This window comes from Heterodontus francisci, chromosome 1 (assembly GCF_036365525.1).
Source record: "Heterodontus francisci isolate sHetFra1 chromosome 1, sHetFra1.hap1, whole genome shotgun sequence".
NCBI lineage: Eukaryota > Metazoa > Chordata > Chondrichthyes > Heterodontiformes > Heterodontidae > Heterodontus > Heterodontus francisci.
The window spans coordinates 139,215,823-139,231,778 of NC_090371.1; the positions used below are offsets into that span (position 1 = coordinate 139,215,823).

At 41.4% G+C, this 15,956-nt stretch overlaps 1 protein-coding gene across 8 annotated transcripts in view; it reads right to left on the reverse strand.

The window, feature by feature from the left end:
* The window catches only part of LOC137372718 (Krueppel-like factor 3), a 76,704-nt gene that overhangs the window by 51,683 nt on the left and 9,065 nt on the right, over positions 1-15,956 (reverse strand). The window contains exon 1 of one of the 8 annotated variants that reach the window (XM_068036860.1): positions 10,377-10,463. The exons of 6 other annotated variants lie outside the window; for them this stretch is intronic. In XM_068036860.1, coding sequence (XP_067892961.1) covers positions 10,377-10,407 — 31 coding nt within the window. In that variant the 5' untranslated portion in view covers positions 10,408-10,463. Of the gene's footprint in view, positions 1-10,030; positions 10,054-10,376; positions 10,464-15,956 lie in introns of those variants that run through there. One more of the 8 variants, XM_068036933.1, reaches the window with a different exon arrangement.

Genomic DNA, 15,956 nt, shown 5'->3' on the forward strand with positions numbered 1-15,956 from the left:
ATGTTTACAAGAGCACGGGAGGCTTAGGTGATGCCAGAATGGCGATGACAGCTTCTTAGTGGATGACGTGCACGCCTCGAACATCTTTCTGAATTGCCCCAATAAAACTCGCTCAATGGTGCGAGACTGCAGGTTTTCAATAGCAGTACACGCAATAGTTTAATCCTTTATTGTATATGGGATTTCTCTTATCTGATTGGTCTCTAACTTTCCCTTTATAGTTAAAAACATATTTAGTGACATATTTGGCTGCCTGCATCAGTTTATGACAATAATCCATAATAAACACAGCCTGACATATGTACTTAGAAATGACTTCAATGTATTTAACATAAGGAAATTAAAAAATGACTGCTAAGATATTTGCCTAGGGTGGAGCATTTTGCAGTTCTAATATGACCTGCATGGTGAATGAAGATGACAGATAATAGAGACAAAAACTAGGACAATACACTCAAAATACAAACTTTCAGTACATTAAAAGGCAAAAAATGCATGTCTGCGTTAAAACTCTTCTCATATATGAACCAGCAAAGTAAGAAAAAAACTGAAGTTATATGTTCCTAAGGTCTATGCAGACCCAGAACAATATTTAGAACATATACAATTGACACAAAACAGAAATACGGAGCAGACCAATCCACATCTAAAGAAGAGGATAAAAGAAAAGATTCTGATTGAAGATCATCGACCTGAAATAACTGTTTTTCTCTTTACAGATGCTGCCAGACCTGTCGAGTATTTCCAGCATTTTTAGTTTTATTTTAAAAGAGAGGTTAATGGTTCAGGTATAATCCTCCTCTAGAATTGGGCAACGATTATGAAGGCTCCCACCTGAATCATTCATCTGTCCTTTTCTAACATTGATAGAATTGTGAATTTTCAGCATTCTCTGTTTTCACTTTAGATTTTAGGTATCGGCTGATTCTTTTACCCGAACAGATGAGTGGTGCACTGTATATATATTTAGTTTAACAAAGGGACAGAGGAAAATTCATTTTATTACATCCTATTTTCTGCCAGAAAGACAAAGCTGTGATTCAGAGGTTACTTCATCACAGTCTGCTCGTTTTTTGTTTAGTGGCATTGTGCTGGCCTTTATTCCTATCCCTACACAATTGCTATACTGTACATGTAAAGCCTAATTTTGGACCGACAGATGGCTGAATTCCATTTAATAAATTAATTTAGGCGCTACCATAGCTATGAGCAATCTTTGATAATTGAGCATTGAGCTCCATTGTGAAATCTGCTGTGGCCTTAATGTCTATAATTTTTTTAAAAATATTCGTTCATGGGATGTGGGCAAAGCCAGCATTTATTGCCCATCCCTAATTGCCCTTGAGAAGATGGTGGTGAGCTGCCATCTTGAACCACTGCAGTCCATGTGGGGTAGGTACACCCGCAGTGCTGTTAGGAAGGGAGTTCCAGGATTTTGACCCAGCGACAGTGAAGGAACGGCGATAGAGTTCCAAGTCAGGATGGTGTGTGACTTGGAGGTAACTTCCAGGTGGTGGTATCTCATGCATCTGCTGCCCTTGTCCTTGTACGTGGTAGAGATTGTGGGTTTGGAAGGTGCTGTCTGAGCAGCCTTGGTGAGTTGCTGCAATGCATTGTATATAATGTACTCTACTGCATTTGCTTCAGTATTTCTGAATGTATAACCATCAAATGATGTACGTTTACTAGTTGTTCGCTGTTGGTACTCTCTTTCTGCGTCAGGTCAGCAGTCTGTTGGCTGAGCTCAGAGTGTAAAAGTCTGGAGCCAGTTCTGGAATTTTATGTTTCTTCTCTCAGTTTTATGTTGCTATTTGCAAAGGTACATTTTTAATCAATGTGTTTTAGAGTCAGACAAGTACAATATCTATATAAATATAGATGTACTACCGATATTTTGATAGTGTGAGGTGATATGTTAGTAGGGAGACATGAAGTTAAGTAGGAGGAGGCTCATGTGGAACATAAACACAAGGAAAGACCTGTTGGGAAGACTGGCCTGTTTCTGTGCTCTAAATTTTATGCACTGGTTAAAATTGTTGTCTCATTAAAATGAGGGCCACCAATCCTGAGGATTCATAATGTAAGGGGCAATTTTAGTCATTTGTGCTGCCAGCAGTATGAACTCATATGGTTCTCAACATGGTATCAACATCGAGTACTCCGATATCAGCTTGGATGGCCAACTGTGGGTGGAAGTTCCAACTACCACATCCCAATAATGTGCCTCAACACTAGCCACAGAAGAGCACAGCCTACTGCCCTGGATGAAATTACCATTTCTCAGATTTTTATCTCTTCCGTCCCTGTGAAATTGCAAATTTGACACAAACTGACATTGTGCTGCTTATGTACCATTATTGCACTCTACGCAAAATTCAAAATCATTAAAAATCTTATGATTGTGAAAGCCCTTCAGTACCGAGCTACACTGTTCAAGTAAATGGACATCTCCTGGGTTATGTTGCTTCTGTGATGGGTGTATGTTTACACCCAAAAACACCAGTCTAAAAGCTCCTCCTGGCACTTCAGATAAGAGTATTATTTTTTTGTTCATGCGACATTGGCATCACTAGCAAGGCCAGAATTTATTGTCCATCCCCAACTGCCCTCAAGAAGGTGGTGTTCTTGAATCGATGTAGTCCGTGTGGTGAAGGTACTCCCATAATGCTGTTAAGTAGGGAGTTCCAGGAATTTGACTCAGCGATTATGAAGCAACGGTGATATATTTCCAAGTCAGGGTGGTGTGTGACTTGGAGGGGAACTTGGAGATGGTCGTGTGCCCATATGTCAGCTTCAATTGTCCTTCATGATGGTAGAGGCCACGGAACTGGGAAGAAGCCTTGGTGAGTTGCTGCAGTACATCTTGTAGATGGTACATGTGGCAGCCACAATGTGTTGATGGTAAAGGCAGTGAATGTGTAAGGAGTGTCTCTCGCCAAGCTGTTCCATCACAGCTACAGTTCCATCTGGCATCTACCCGACAAAGTGGAAAACTGCCCAGGTATATCCGGTCCACAAAAAGCAGGACAAAGGAAATCCAGCCAATCATCATCCCATCAGACTACTCTCAATCATCAGCAAAGTGATGGTGTTACAGACAGCAGAGAGATGATAGAGATGGTTCCCCCTTTTTCACCTCTTGACTGATCGAGGATAGTGTTTTTTTTTAAAAGTGTTTTTTTACTCGAGTGCTTTAATTATCAAGAACAGACACATGACATCTTTCTCTTTTTTAAACTTATGAGAAAACCTAAATGATTATACAACACCCAAAATATACACATCATCTACTCTCAAGAAAAGATATAGTTTATAAAGATAATGTGCATTTGGTCTGATGATTTTAAAGAGTTCACTGTTAAACGTGCTTTTCCCCAGGCTGAAGGCTTGAAAAGGTGCAGGCCCGTAATTGTTCCCCTTGTTCACTGAAAAAAGATTGGGAGAGTCATGAGGACTGCTCATTATATTCCAGCCAAAAGGTCAATGGCGAAGTCCTGGTACGATTTCCCAGGTATGGAGGTCAAGGCCAACTCCTGTCTCTGCCTACATGTAGTTTTCTGATCCAATTTTATTAGGGTTCCTCGATGCCATACTTGGTCAAATGCTGCCTTGATGTGAAGGGCAGGCACTCTCACCTCACCTCTAGAATTCAGCTCCTTTGTCCATGTTTGGACCAAGGCTGTGATGAAGTCTGGAGCCGGGTGGCCCTGCTCGAACCCAATCTAAGTATCGATGAGCAGGTTATTGTTGAAAAAGTGCTGCTTGATAGCACTGTCAATCACACCTTCCATCACTTTGATGATTGAGAGACTGGTGGAGTAGTAATTGGTCAGATTGGATTTGTCCTGCTTTTTGTGGGTAGGACATAGCTGAGCAATTTTCCACATTTTTGGGTAGATGCCAGTGTTGTAGCTGTACTTGAACAGCTTGGCTAGAGGCACAGCTGGAGCACAGGTCTTCAGCACCACAGCCAGGATGTTGTCAGGGCCCATAGCCTTTGCGATCCACTGCGCTCAGCCATTTCTTGATATCACTTGGAGTGAATCGAATTGGCTGAAGACTGGGCTCTGTGATGCTGGGGACCTCAGGAGGAGGCCAAGATGAATCATCCATTCGGCACTTCCAGCTGAAGATGGTTGCAAATATATTTCAGCCTTGTGTTTTGCGCTGATGTTTTGGGCTCCCCCATCATAGAAGATGGGGAAGTTGATGGAACCTCTTCCTCCTGTTTGTTATTTAATTGTCCACCACCAGTAATGTTTAGATGTGGCAGGACTGCAGAGCTTTGATCTGATCCATTGGTTGTGGGATTACTTACCTCAGTCTATAGCATGTTGCTTCCGCTGCTTAGTAGGCAAGGGCTTTGCTGAGCTGTAATGAACATCACTTCACTTACCGATTAGAGGTTGTCAAGGAACTTTTTAATCCATTCCTTCATTCTTATTTATCACTGACATCTGCACTTCATTTTACCACAGTGTTTTCCTCTCTTCCCAGAAGAAATGTTTGGGACCCCTGACTTCCCTTATCGGACAGCTGCACTTTTCCAAGGGTGCCATTCAGCATCGTTACTAACTTCATCACAAAGCTCTGCATACTTGGACCGAGCAGTTGTAACAGTGGACCATGACAATGAAAGTGACAGCAGCCCTCAAATATTATGCTTCCATCTGGGTGCCACGGGGCATTTGCACATTAGCCAGGTACCTGTTGGGCTGTATGTTGTCCAAGTGGCTGACAATCTCTGATGAGCAACTTTTTCCAGACGCTTTTAATGATTCAATTCAATTTAATGATGACTGACAATATTTATTTATGGCCCAGAGAAAATTCTACAACTTTCTCAAGTTGTATTTTCAAATTAATTCATGTGCATAAATGTAATATACAAACAACTGGGAGGCTCCTCATAAATGTTCTAAAATCCTGTTTTTTCTCCTCCCATTCTTTGGTTTATGTTTTTGTCATTTACATTCCTTCATTGCCGCAAGCCACTCTTCAGCCAATAGGCCAAACAGGGAACTTGTTCTGAAGTCTTTGCTATTCCTGCTCTGTAATTGGCTACTAAAAAGTGCATGCTGGTGGTTGGTTCACACCCTCTAACTTGTTACCTTCTGATATGCATCTCCCCCTAATTCCCTGGCTGAGATGAAGAACTTTACGTGATAGGAATTGTGACATCAGCCATGTTGCACCACAGTGTACCACAATGCACTGGTACACCGACATGCCAAGATGTCGTGATTAAAGTTACTCATTGCAAACCTTACTCAACAGCAAATTAATATATTTACCTTGTGATGTCACCATTGTGCAGTCAGTATGGGTGTGGTATGGTACTCGACACACACTTCTTCAATTGACTGGATCCTGGTCTTCAGCAGACTGCTGCCATTATTTAAGTTTTAAACTTACTTCTTTCTAAGCACAGAATCTGTATAACTTAGCAGTGAGACTTTGCACGACTGTCTTTGTGGAACTTTCTCAGACAGCCCCATTGCTTGGAACTGCGTCTCTTGAATGTAGAAGTTTAAACATAGTGTCGACCATCACTTACTGAAGTAGAGCTGTTGGGGCATGTATCCGAGCAAGTGACAACTTGGCACCCCAGCGCAGGCACTTCTGGCATTTGTGCTGTCAGCAGACAGCAAGATCAATTCTGAATTACATTTGTTTTCATTACAGCTTTCCCCATCTGTTCCCTGTTGTTGAGCAGCCTACAGTCTTATTGGCACTTCTGATGTAGAGCTTCCGATGATGGAGAGGGTGGAGATGGCAGGGGCACTGCTGAATGGTATTTCTCAGAAGTTCTCAACCAGAAGCAATAGATCAGAACATCTACCGCATGAGGTTACGCTGTATCGACAGTGTTTTGAGTGTGCATTGTAGGCCTACTGCACAAAACCGCTTGGAATTTGTTATAAATTAGCTAGCTTACTCAGAGGCCATAAGGATGGCTCTTGTGACCAGTGACAAAATTTGCTGGTGGAATAGTTGATAATCTTGGGGTGTTGGGGGAGGTGGGGGGCGGGGGGGGTGGCAGTTGATTAACACACTGTGAAAAGGATGGTAGGGCCTTCATTCAATAACTACATTTATATTTAGATAGTGCCCTTGACAGAGAGAAGCCTCATATGATGCTTCACGTAATGAAAAATGGATGCTGAACCAAAGGAGAGATTAGGAGGGGGTGATCAATTTCACATCTATCTTGGGCTGCTTGACTCCGATCATTAGAGCCTAAAATGGAAAAATTGCCCCATTTCCCAAACAATAACATTTCTCAACTTTGAGTACATGAATTAAAGAAAATTTATTCCTGTTGAAGTATATTATGGCTGAAATGCACAATTTACTGCTATTCATCATGACAACATCTTGCATTTATATAGTACCTAGAACATCATACAAATGTCTCAAGGAGCTTCACAGGAGTGTAATTAGACAGAAGTGACAGAAGGGACCTTGGTGTACTTGTCCATAGATCACTGAAGGCAGCAGCACAGGTAGATAAGGTGGTTAGGAAGGCATATGGGATACTTGCCTTTATTAGCCGAGGCATAGAATGTAAGAGCAGGGAGGTTATGATGGAGCTGTATAAAATGCTGGTTAGGCCACAGCTGGAGTACTGTGTACAGTTCTGGTCACCACATATAGGAAGGATGTGATTGCACTGGAGAGGGTGCAGAGGAGATTCACCAGGATGTTGCCTGGGCTGGAGCATTTCAGTTATGAAGAGAGACTGAAAAGGCTGGGGTTGTCTTCCTTAGAGCAGAGAAGGCTGAGGGGGGTGGGGGGGACATGATTGAGGTGTACAAGATTATGAAGGGCATTGATAGGTTAGATAGGAGGAAACTTTTTCCCTTAGAGGAGGGGTCAAGAACCAGGGGGCATAGATTTAGGGTAAGGGACAGGAGGTTTAGGGGAGATTTGAGGAAACAATTTTCACCCAGAGGGTGGTTGGAATCTGGAACGCACTGCCTGAAGAGGTGGTGGAGGCAGGAACCCTCAGAACATTTAGGAAGTATTTGGATGACCACTTGAAACTCCATAGCATACAAGGCTATGGGCCAAGTGCAGGAATATGGGATTAGAATAGTTGGGTGCTGTATGGCCGGCACAAACACGATGGGCCGAAGGGCCTGTTTCTGTGCTGTACGACTCTATGACATATTGAGATATTAGAATAGCTTACCAAAAACTTGATCAAAGAGGTAGGTTTTAAGGAGGAGCGAGAGGAAGAGAAGCAGAAAGGTTTAGGGAGGGAATTCCAGAGTTTAGGGCCAAGGCAGCTGAAGGCACAGCCGCCAATGATGGAGCGATGAAAATCAAGGATATAGAAGAGGCCAGAATTGAAGGAGTGTAGAAAACTTGGAAGGTTGTAGGGGTAGAGGAGATTACAGAGATGGGGAAAGGTTGAAGCCGTAAAGGGATTCAAAAACAAGTATGATAATTTGAAAAACTGAGGTGTTACCAGAGTGGGAGCCAACATCAGTCAGTGAGCACAGTGATGAAGAGTGAATGGGGTTTGGTGCGACTCAAGATATGGGCAGCAAAGTTTGGAGGGTGAAAGATAGGAGGCCAAGCAGGACAGCATTCCGTGGAAGAGGCTAAAAATACATTTAACCAGGAAGTTATAGCATTTTCATGATGACTTGTTTGTGTGCCAATGATTCATTTTCATTGTTTAGTGATTAGCAGAATATTCAGTTACAAATATAATTGCTTTGCAAGCTTCTTGCAGAGTCACTAACTCCCAAATGATTTATGCCAGTTGTTTACCTGATTTTGGTCATGATTCATCCAAATGAAAACTATTCCTGCACCTACCATTTATTTCAGTAGCAAGAAACATTCTGAAACCAGAAAGACCAGTGTTCCTCCTTCTGTATAAAGTGTCTTTTTCAAATTTCAAGAAAAAAAGTGACCAAACATACTTTGTACTAGAATACAAACTACCCGAAGAAAAATACTGCACTAAAACCAGGATTCCCACACTGCCAAAACAATGTTCATTTGTGCTACTAGATGCCGAGCACACCAGTGCCATGAGCTGAACTGTCCCCACGGTTATACAACAGTAGCAACTTAATGTGTCAATGCAGAGTACAGCTATGGGCAAAGTCTGCTTTCTTCCCTGTTGGAAACAAATGTTTACTGTTTACTATGATTCACCTTAAAAAGGACAAAAACTACAGGAAATGGGACAAGATCTTTCATTAATCGGTTATTGAAACTGCTGTGAAATTATTTTAAAACTCCAAGGGATGAAGGCGAGCAAACTGAAATGAAGCCTAAGTCAGGTTGATTTTGTTTCAGGTGGGCCTTCAGTGAAAACGGAGCCATTTAAAGAAAGATAGACTGCATTTATATAGCACCTTTCACACCCACAGGACATTCCAAAGCGCTTTACAGCCAATGAAGTACTTATTTTTTTTTTGAAGTGCAGCCACTGTTGCAATGTAGAAAACACAAGCTCCCACAAACGGTAATGTGGTAATGACAAGAAAATCTGTTGTTCTGATATTGATTGAGAGATAAATATTGGCCAGGACACCAGGGATAGCTCCACTGCTTCTCCTCATAATAGTGCCCTGGATCTTTTACATCCACCTGAGAGGGTAGATGGGGCCTCGGTTAACATCTCATCTAAAAGACGGCACCTCTGACAGTTCAGCACTGGAGTGTCTGCTTTGATTATTGTGCTCAAGTCCTGGAGTGGAACTTGAACCCACAACCTTCTAACTCAGAGGTGAGAGTGCTACCATCGGAGCCATGGGCTGGAATTTACCCTCGGCGGATGGGAGCCATCCAGTGACTGAGAAGTCGGTGACGAACCCGCCTCCGCCTGGCCTGGGGATCCAGACCGCATTTTGCAGTCCCCAGGCCTTTAATTGGTCTGAGGATGGACTTCCACCTCATTGAGGCAGGACATCCCGTCTAATGAAGCTGCCATCCAATCAGCGGGCCGTCAGTTCATCCCAGCAGCACCACCGGGAGCGGTGGCCACTGCTGGGACTGCAACCCAGCTGAAAATGGAAGATGCCGGGGAGCCCCGGAGACCGAGTAAGTTTTTTGGGCCTCACTGGTGCAATCGGTCAGGCCCCGACGAGGCAAGGGTGGTTGATTGGGGGGACGGGAGGGGACGGGACATGTTGGGCATTGGGAGCGGTTTGGGCATTAGGGGCAGCCCATCAGGCACAGGGTGCCTGATCAGGAGGGCCACCCTCCCCCCCAGGCTGTCAGAAAGCTGCCTACTTTTAACAGGCGGATTTTCTCGGGTCTGGGCCACCCATCAGCCTAGGGTAAAATCCGTATGGTGGCGGGTGGAGGCCCTTAAGTGGCTGTTAAGTGGCCACTCAAGGGCCTTGATTGGCCTGGGGCTTTTTCGCCACTGCTGCCCTGCATAAAATGGCAGCGGAGGCGGGAGCATGTCAGGAAGGGCCCCCCCCAAGCCTCCCGCTGCATTTTACGCACCTCCCCCACCCTCCCACCCATGCCACCATCCCGCTCTTTTGGGGAGGGGGGCGGCATAAAATTCCAGCCATGGTTCACACTTTTTTGTGCTTTTATTCCTTCCCTGCATCTACAGTGCTATGTGAAACATCACCCAGCAAACACTGACCCACTTCCACATTTCATCTCTTATTTTGGATCAGCGCTGAAGCTATGTGTCTCACTTAAACCGCCAGGCCTGAACTGCAATTCTCCAATCCATGAGAATGACCTGCATACATGCTCAGCGCTTCTTTCCTAGCAATTAGAAGTGAAATTATTTAGACAGCCACCTGTTGACTGATGCAAGTAAGGATTGGGATTACAAATCAGGCAAACCAATTTTGGAGGTCTTTTTTCTGTAGAGTCAGGTTACACCCTGTCTCTGAACTTTTATTGCAACTTTACAATAGTGAGAAGTGCAAATTGCTTCACATACCTGTAGTAGCAGTGAATAGAAATCAGTTAATAACCTCTGGACATCTTTCATAGTGTTTTAAACATTGCAAATCTGATTTAACTGATTGCATCTTACCTTTGCTCGCTGGGTTCTGGGGGTGGAGGGAGGTGGGTGACTGTGAAGATAGAGCAATAAGCCATGGTATGTCTTGAAAGTAACTGTTCCCCTTCTGATCTAATCTCTGATCCGTAAACATTGCTGTCCAGGTGCTCGTGACTATATCTTACTGACTTTGGTGGTAGAGCATTTACATTCCTGTCTGCTTCACCATGAGCAGCAGGATTTAATTAAGAGTCACCCCCTACTTTAAAGAGTGAATAAAATTCCACTAGTTTCCAAAGTTGACATAATTTAAGATTTATTTTACTCTTTTTTTTGCCTGACAGCTGAAATACCAGTACAGTGGTTCTTATTCACTTACCTAAAGTGATGGATGTTACTGTAGTCCACATTTAAATTGAGTGTTATTAATCAGTGTACAACTAGCAACTCGCTTTCTGAGCTCTTGTGCATGTCAGATACAGGATCATGGTATTAAAGTAGCAGAATCCAAAAATTCACAGCCCTGTCAATCAGTAATTTAGTTCTGTAGGTGCAGTGAGGAGATAGGACTTCATTGAACTGCGACCACTTCAAGGGACTGGATTCAGTTAAGTTAAAAAGTTAGGTTTTATGCAAAGTATGTACTTTTGAAACATTCAAAAAGATTTTTAAGGTAAAGTATAGGCGAGGACTCACATTTCTGCCTCCATTAATACACCCTTTAAATCACACTTTTATAAAGCTATCTGTAGTGACTTGCTGTGCTTTAAAGGTCTTTTCCTTATAAGGATTCGTTTTTCTCGATTACTGTTGGAGACATAAACCATGTCTGTTATATCAGAGCTCACAGTATATCTGAGTGGCTTAAAATAAGTTAACCAGATGTTCCAATTTAACACAGGATAGTTCCATTTTTGTTGCTCCTATCCTGATTATATTTTTCTTTTGTTAGCTTATTGTCTGGATTTCATTTCAACTTTTTAACGCTATCAACAATATTTTTTCTGGAAAATATGAATTGATCCACCCCTCTCCACCCCATCACTATATTTCTTAGAATGTCTGATAGCTCTTTGGTGTTTGTTATGAAGAATTGTTTGGCAGATCTATTGTTTAAACAACAGCCAAAAGACAAAAGCATTTTCATCACAGTGATGCCACGTGCAAATGGTGGGATGGTGCATTTTAATGAGATTTCTAACATTGCCTCATGCCAGAAACAGGTCAGGAAGAACAATTTTTAATGATTATGTTCCTTTTAAAAGTCCTACTCCCCCACCCTACACACCCCAACCTCCTTTCAGATCCTAGTTTTATCACAAAATTTCCTGGGTTTAAATATTTGAAATCTAGCCAAATCATGTTATGAGCTTTATCTTACTGTACTCAGGAATGGTGTTATAAACAGTTTATTACTGGAGACTGTTTTAGGGAGACCTAAGCTAATGGCCATAGGAAACACTCTACTAACAGATTTCAGAACATGCCGAAGAAAACAGCACAAGTTCACATTATTTTTCACTGCTCTTTTGGATGATTTTGTTGCAGAGTGCTATTAATGTAAGCAAACAATCCACCTTTTCCTCTGTTAAAAAATGTTCTGTGGCACTCTACGTTCCTGCCTTTCCACACCCAGCCCCATGGCCCTTTGTCAAGGCTGTTTAACTTGCCCAAACAAGACAGAAATTTGGAAACATAATCCACCCATTCCCGCATCATGAAACTAAGCAACCACTTCAGTATGCAAATGAGGTGGATGAGGAGGCAAAGCCAATAAAATGTGTGCAATTGTCCAAGGACATTAACCAATTGGGTCACGCAAATAACTAAGCTTATTCAGTCACAAGCAGAGAAACGCACTTTGTCTTACTAGTCATTCTTTTCAGACACAGAGAAAATGTCAAATTAAATTTAACAGATATATATATATATACACACACACACACCTCAACATAAAAAAGAACTTCATAATGCAGTCAATTCCACAAAGGCTTAACAACAATTAGCACAAGGGAAAAGAAATACATGTGAGGAAAGTCTCTTATTTGAAGTGATTTTAAGCAGCTTCAATGCAATCTAATTGAATGGTCAATTGTCTTTGAACACAACGTCTACACAGTACATTTCTGAAACTAAATACTGTGGGACAACAAAAATCAGTAACCCACAAAATGAAAGCAGACATTCATTTTTAGTATTTCATGTAAGTCTTAGGAGAAATAAGAGCATTTTCTGATGAATATGTTCTCAGCTCAAACTATGATTCACCTCCAATGCTCCAAGATCAAATTTCACTCAGCAAAATGTTTACCCACAGGATACATTGAACCAAATTGGCACAATTTCCAATCCCAGCTGCCCCATAGCAACAAGAGGACTTTAGATATACTTTGTCTAATTATTACACACAACTGTCCTATGATTCACATGGATTTATAAAAGTTTATTATCGTACTAACATCTCACGCAAACTAGCAGTGTTATTTCAACAAATTAAAGAAAGTATTTTTGGAAAGGCAAAATAGTAAAAAAAAGAAGCTATTTTGTGAACAAGAAACAGTCCATTTGACAAGTTATTTTGAAAAGAAGTCTAACCTAAGATGAATTAACCTGGCATTAAAAAGTCAATTCTAAGTTTTGTCAAAATCAGTCACTACTCCAGGATCATCTTGAAGAGCAAAGATAGTCCCTAGTTTGTTTTATCCACTTTGATCAGCCATTGCCTTAAACCTCTTTTCTCCTACTCCCTCCAGGCTCACCTTCGTGCAAGGAGCTCAAGGACTTTTTTGTCACTTGTATTACAATAATCAGTTCAGCTACCTTTGCTGCTTCCCCCTTTTCCCCTCCCCAAGCCAAAACGCCTCTGAAGCTCCCCCGCATCAGACGTGAATCTGTGTCTCTCTAGTTTCTCTCCCATGACCCCTTCTGCCCACAAACTCACTTCATCCACGAGACCCACCTCCTGCTACATTAACTCCACTTCTGTTCTAAAGATGATCACCATCTCCCCTTCCTATCCCCTATGCTAGTTGGAATTATAAATAACTCTCAGCCCTCAGACACTGTTCATCTCCCATTCAAAACCACTGTTATCACCAGCCTCTTTTTAAAAAAAACCTACCCTTGGTCCCTTTGTCCTTGCAAACTATTCACCCATCTCCAATTTCTCTTTTCCCTCCAAAGTCTTTGAACATGTTGTGGCTTTTAAAACCCATGCCCGTCTTTCCCACAACTCCCAGTTTGAATCTCTCTATTCAGGTTTCCTCCCTGCCACAGCACCAGAATGGCCCTAAGGGAAGTCACAAGTTACATCCACTATGACTGTAACCATGCTACAGCATCTTCTCTCTTCCTCCTCCAGACCTCACCTCCATTGTCCAGCTCAATGGGGCTTTTGGTCATTCTTGTTCATTGTTGAATTAGCTATTTTTTAAAACCCCTTTATACCATCCTTGGGATTTTTTTTTCCTATGTCAAGGGCACTATATAAATAAAGATTGTTGTTGTTGGCGTCATGGTCCCAGTGGAGTGAGTTTTCCCTCACTTTTGCAAAGGTAGTCTGCCACATAGGAACAAGGTAATGTAGATGAGCTTGAGCAAACATTGATCTGATTGGGTTCAGCTGACTTGAATCACAGCTCTGGGTGGCTACCTGTACAGTGGAACTGACCAAGCATTGTATAGGCCTAGACTGTCCCATCTTCTGAGTAGAGAGAATTCCCAATGGTGTACAGATGATGAAGGGGACTGCGGAAGGGCAAGAATACAAGAGGAGAAAAGAACCAAATGATTCTTTTCTTGAGACGTGGAGTTTTGAGAAAAATTCACAAAGCTGTCAACTATGTGTGCTGTTGCCATAGAAATGCACATGTTCTATTTGATTCACCAAGAATGGCAGCTGTGATCAAGGGAAGAGTTAGATTTGTTCAATTTTATCATTCTTCCAGATATTTTCATGCACCCCACAAACACCCCAAGTCCTGCTCACAACGTTCATGCTCAAATACTTTGGAAAATATTTCTCTTGTCTGCTGATGACTGCACTGTATTATAATTTGATTCAAACAAACACTGAAATGAAAGCATTTGTGACAAAGTTATACAATTAAATGCAAGATGAAATGACGTTTTACATGTATGCAGGCTTTTCCCATTAGTCACTTAAGTAAAAACAGCCAGCCACAGAGAAGAATATTAGGCAGCTTTACATGTGGTATCCTGTCAGCCATCCCTTCCCACCCAAAAATCTCCAGGGAGTGCACTTGAGCCAACTCCCTCAGACAATACCCTCCCTTATCAGAGCAGACTGCTGTCTGGTTTCCTGTCTCAAACCCAAACTTCTGCTTGGGACAAGAATACAACTCCATACCAGAGAGTTTGCTAACTATTTCTACTTCATAAATTGCATTGTAAAACATGCGTTTCTGTTGGACTATGATTTCTACATGAGATTACAGAGCTAACATTTTCATCTGTAGATCATTAAGTCACACCAACAAAATAAAACTTGGTCAATAAATATTTTACATAATTCTTATATGCTGTGAATACACATCTGCCAAAACAATTAACTGGCAATTCTGACAAATTATATCGTATTTGAATCAGCACGCTGACCTTTGTTGGAATACTGAGTTCAATTCAAATCAAGCCTAGCTGATTGAATGAAATTTGTGAACTTAAACATTACATAATTGTCTGATAAAAGAATGAGACCAAGTCCCACTTTAACCTTTAGAACTAACATGAACATGCAACTTGTAATGAACCAATCATTAACTATTTGAAAGTGTAGAAACCCTATTCCCCAATTGCCTCGATGCACACATCACCAATAGATGAAGAAATAAGAACCTATTTCCTGTTGTTATTTAATTGCAGAAAGGTGCAAGAAGCAACCAGATTGTAAATACCCGACAAAAGCTTACAGTACAAACTGTCCACAATGTAATTGGTGGTTAAAATGAAAATACTGGAAAATACTGCAGACTCACCATCATCTGACAAGAGAAAAATCACAGAATAATGTTTCAGGCAACGACCATTCATCAGAACTCAAGAACTAGTTTCTGACAGAGTTTGAACCTGAAAGGTTAATCTGTCTTTCCTATTTTCAGGTGGTAATACTGTCCTTGTAGCATTTTCTATTTATCAAACTTCCATCATTTGCAGTTTTTTTTCTTTTATCTTCAGCAATATAAGTGTCCTATAGCAGCAATGTTATCTGTTCCAATGTACTAATTTATTTCAGATTGAAGAAAAACATCCTAGACTCTAGCATATGGTGACATGAGCATGTCATTGTCATATTCATAAGAAAAGGAGCAGAATGAGGCCATTCAGCTCTTGGAGCCTGGTCTGTTTAGTTGTTTCCCTGCAGGCACATGATAAGTGTCACAACTTGATTTGAGTACAACTGGGTGTAGCAACTGGACAGTTATAAAGCAATATATAGTTATAAAGAGCAAGCTGGATGCAATGTTAAGTTAAGGGGGCGTTATATTATTACTTTTGTATTGTTATTAAATAACTCCTGCTTTGTAGTGATGCAGCAGTGACAGAATAATTCTAGAGTCAGGCCCAAACTGACTCTTTAACACAGTCATTTGGGTTTAACAATCCATGCAGCATAACTGGAGTAAGGTGTTAAGACAATGATGAGGTCATCTGGGTCTCCTTGATACTTTATAAATTTAAGCAGAGAGTCTTCCTTTTTTGATTGACAATATGGACACACCATCCTGGATTCTCAAACATTCAAAGCATATCTGGTGGGAGTGGAAATCTATCCATGCTAGTCTTTGTTTCTAGATTTGCATTACTGTTCTGAGCTTCACAAGCTGAATGGATGGATCAATATTGATGTAATAAGGAGATGGTATACTTATGTGTCAAAAAGGCAATTAAATTGAATTAGTATTCAGTTAAACATTTCAGTCAGCTAAACTTCTTAAACTGA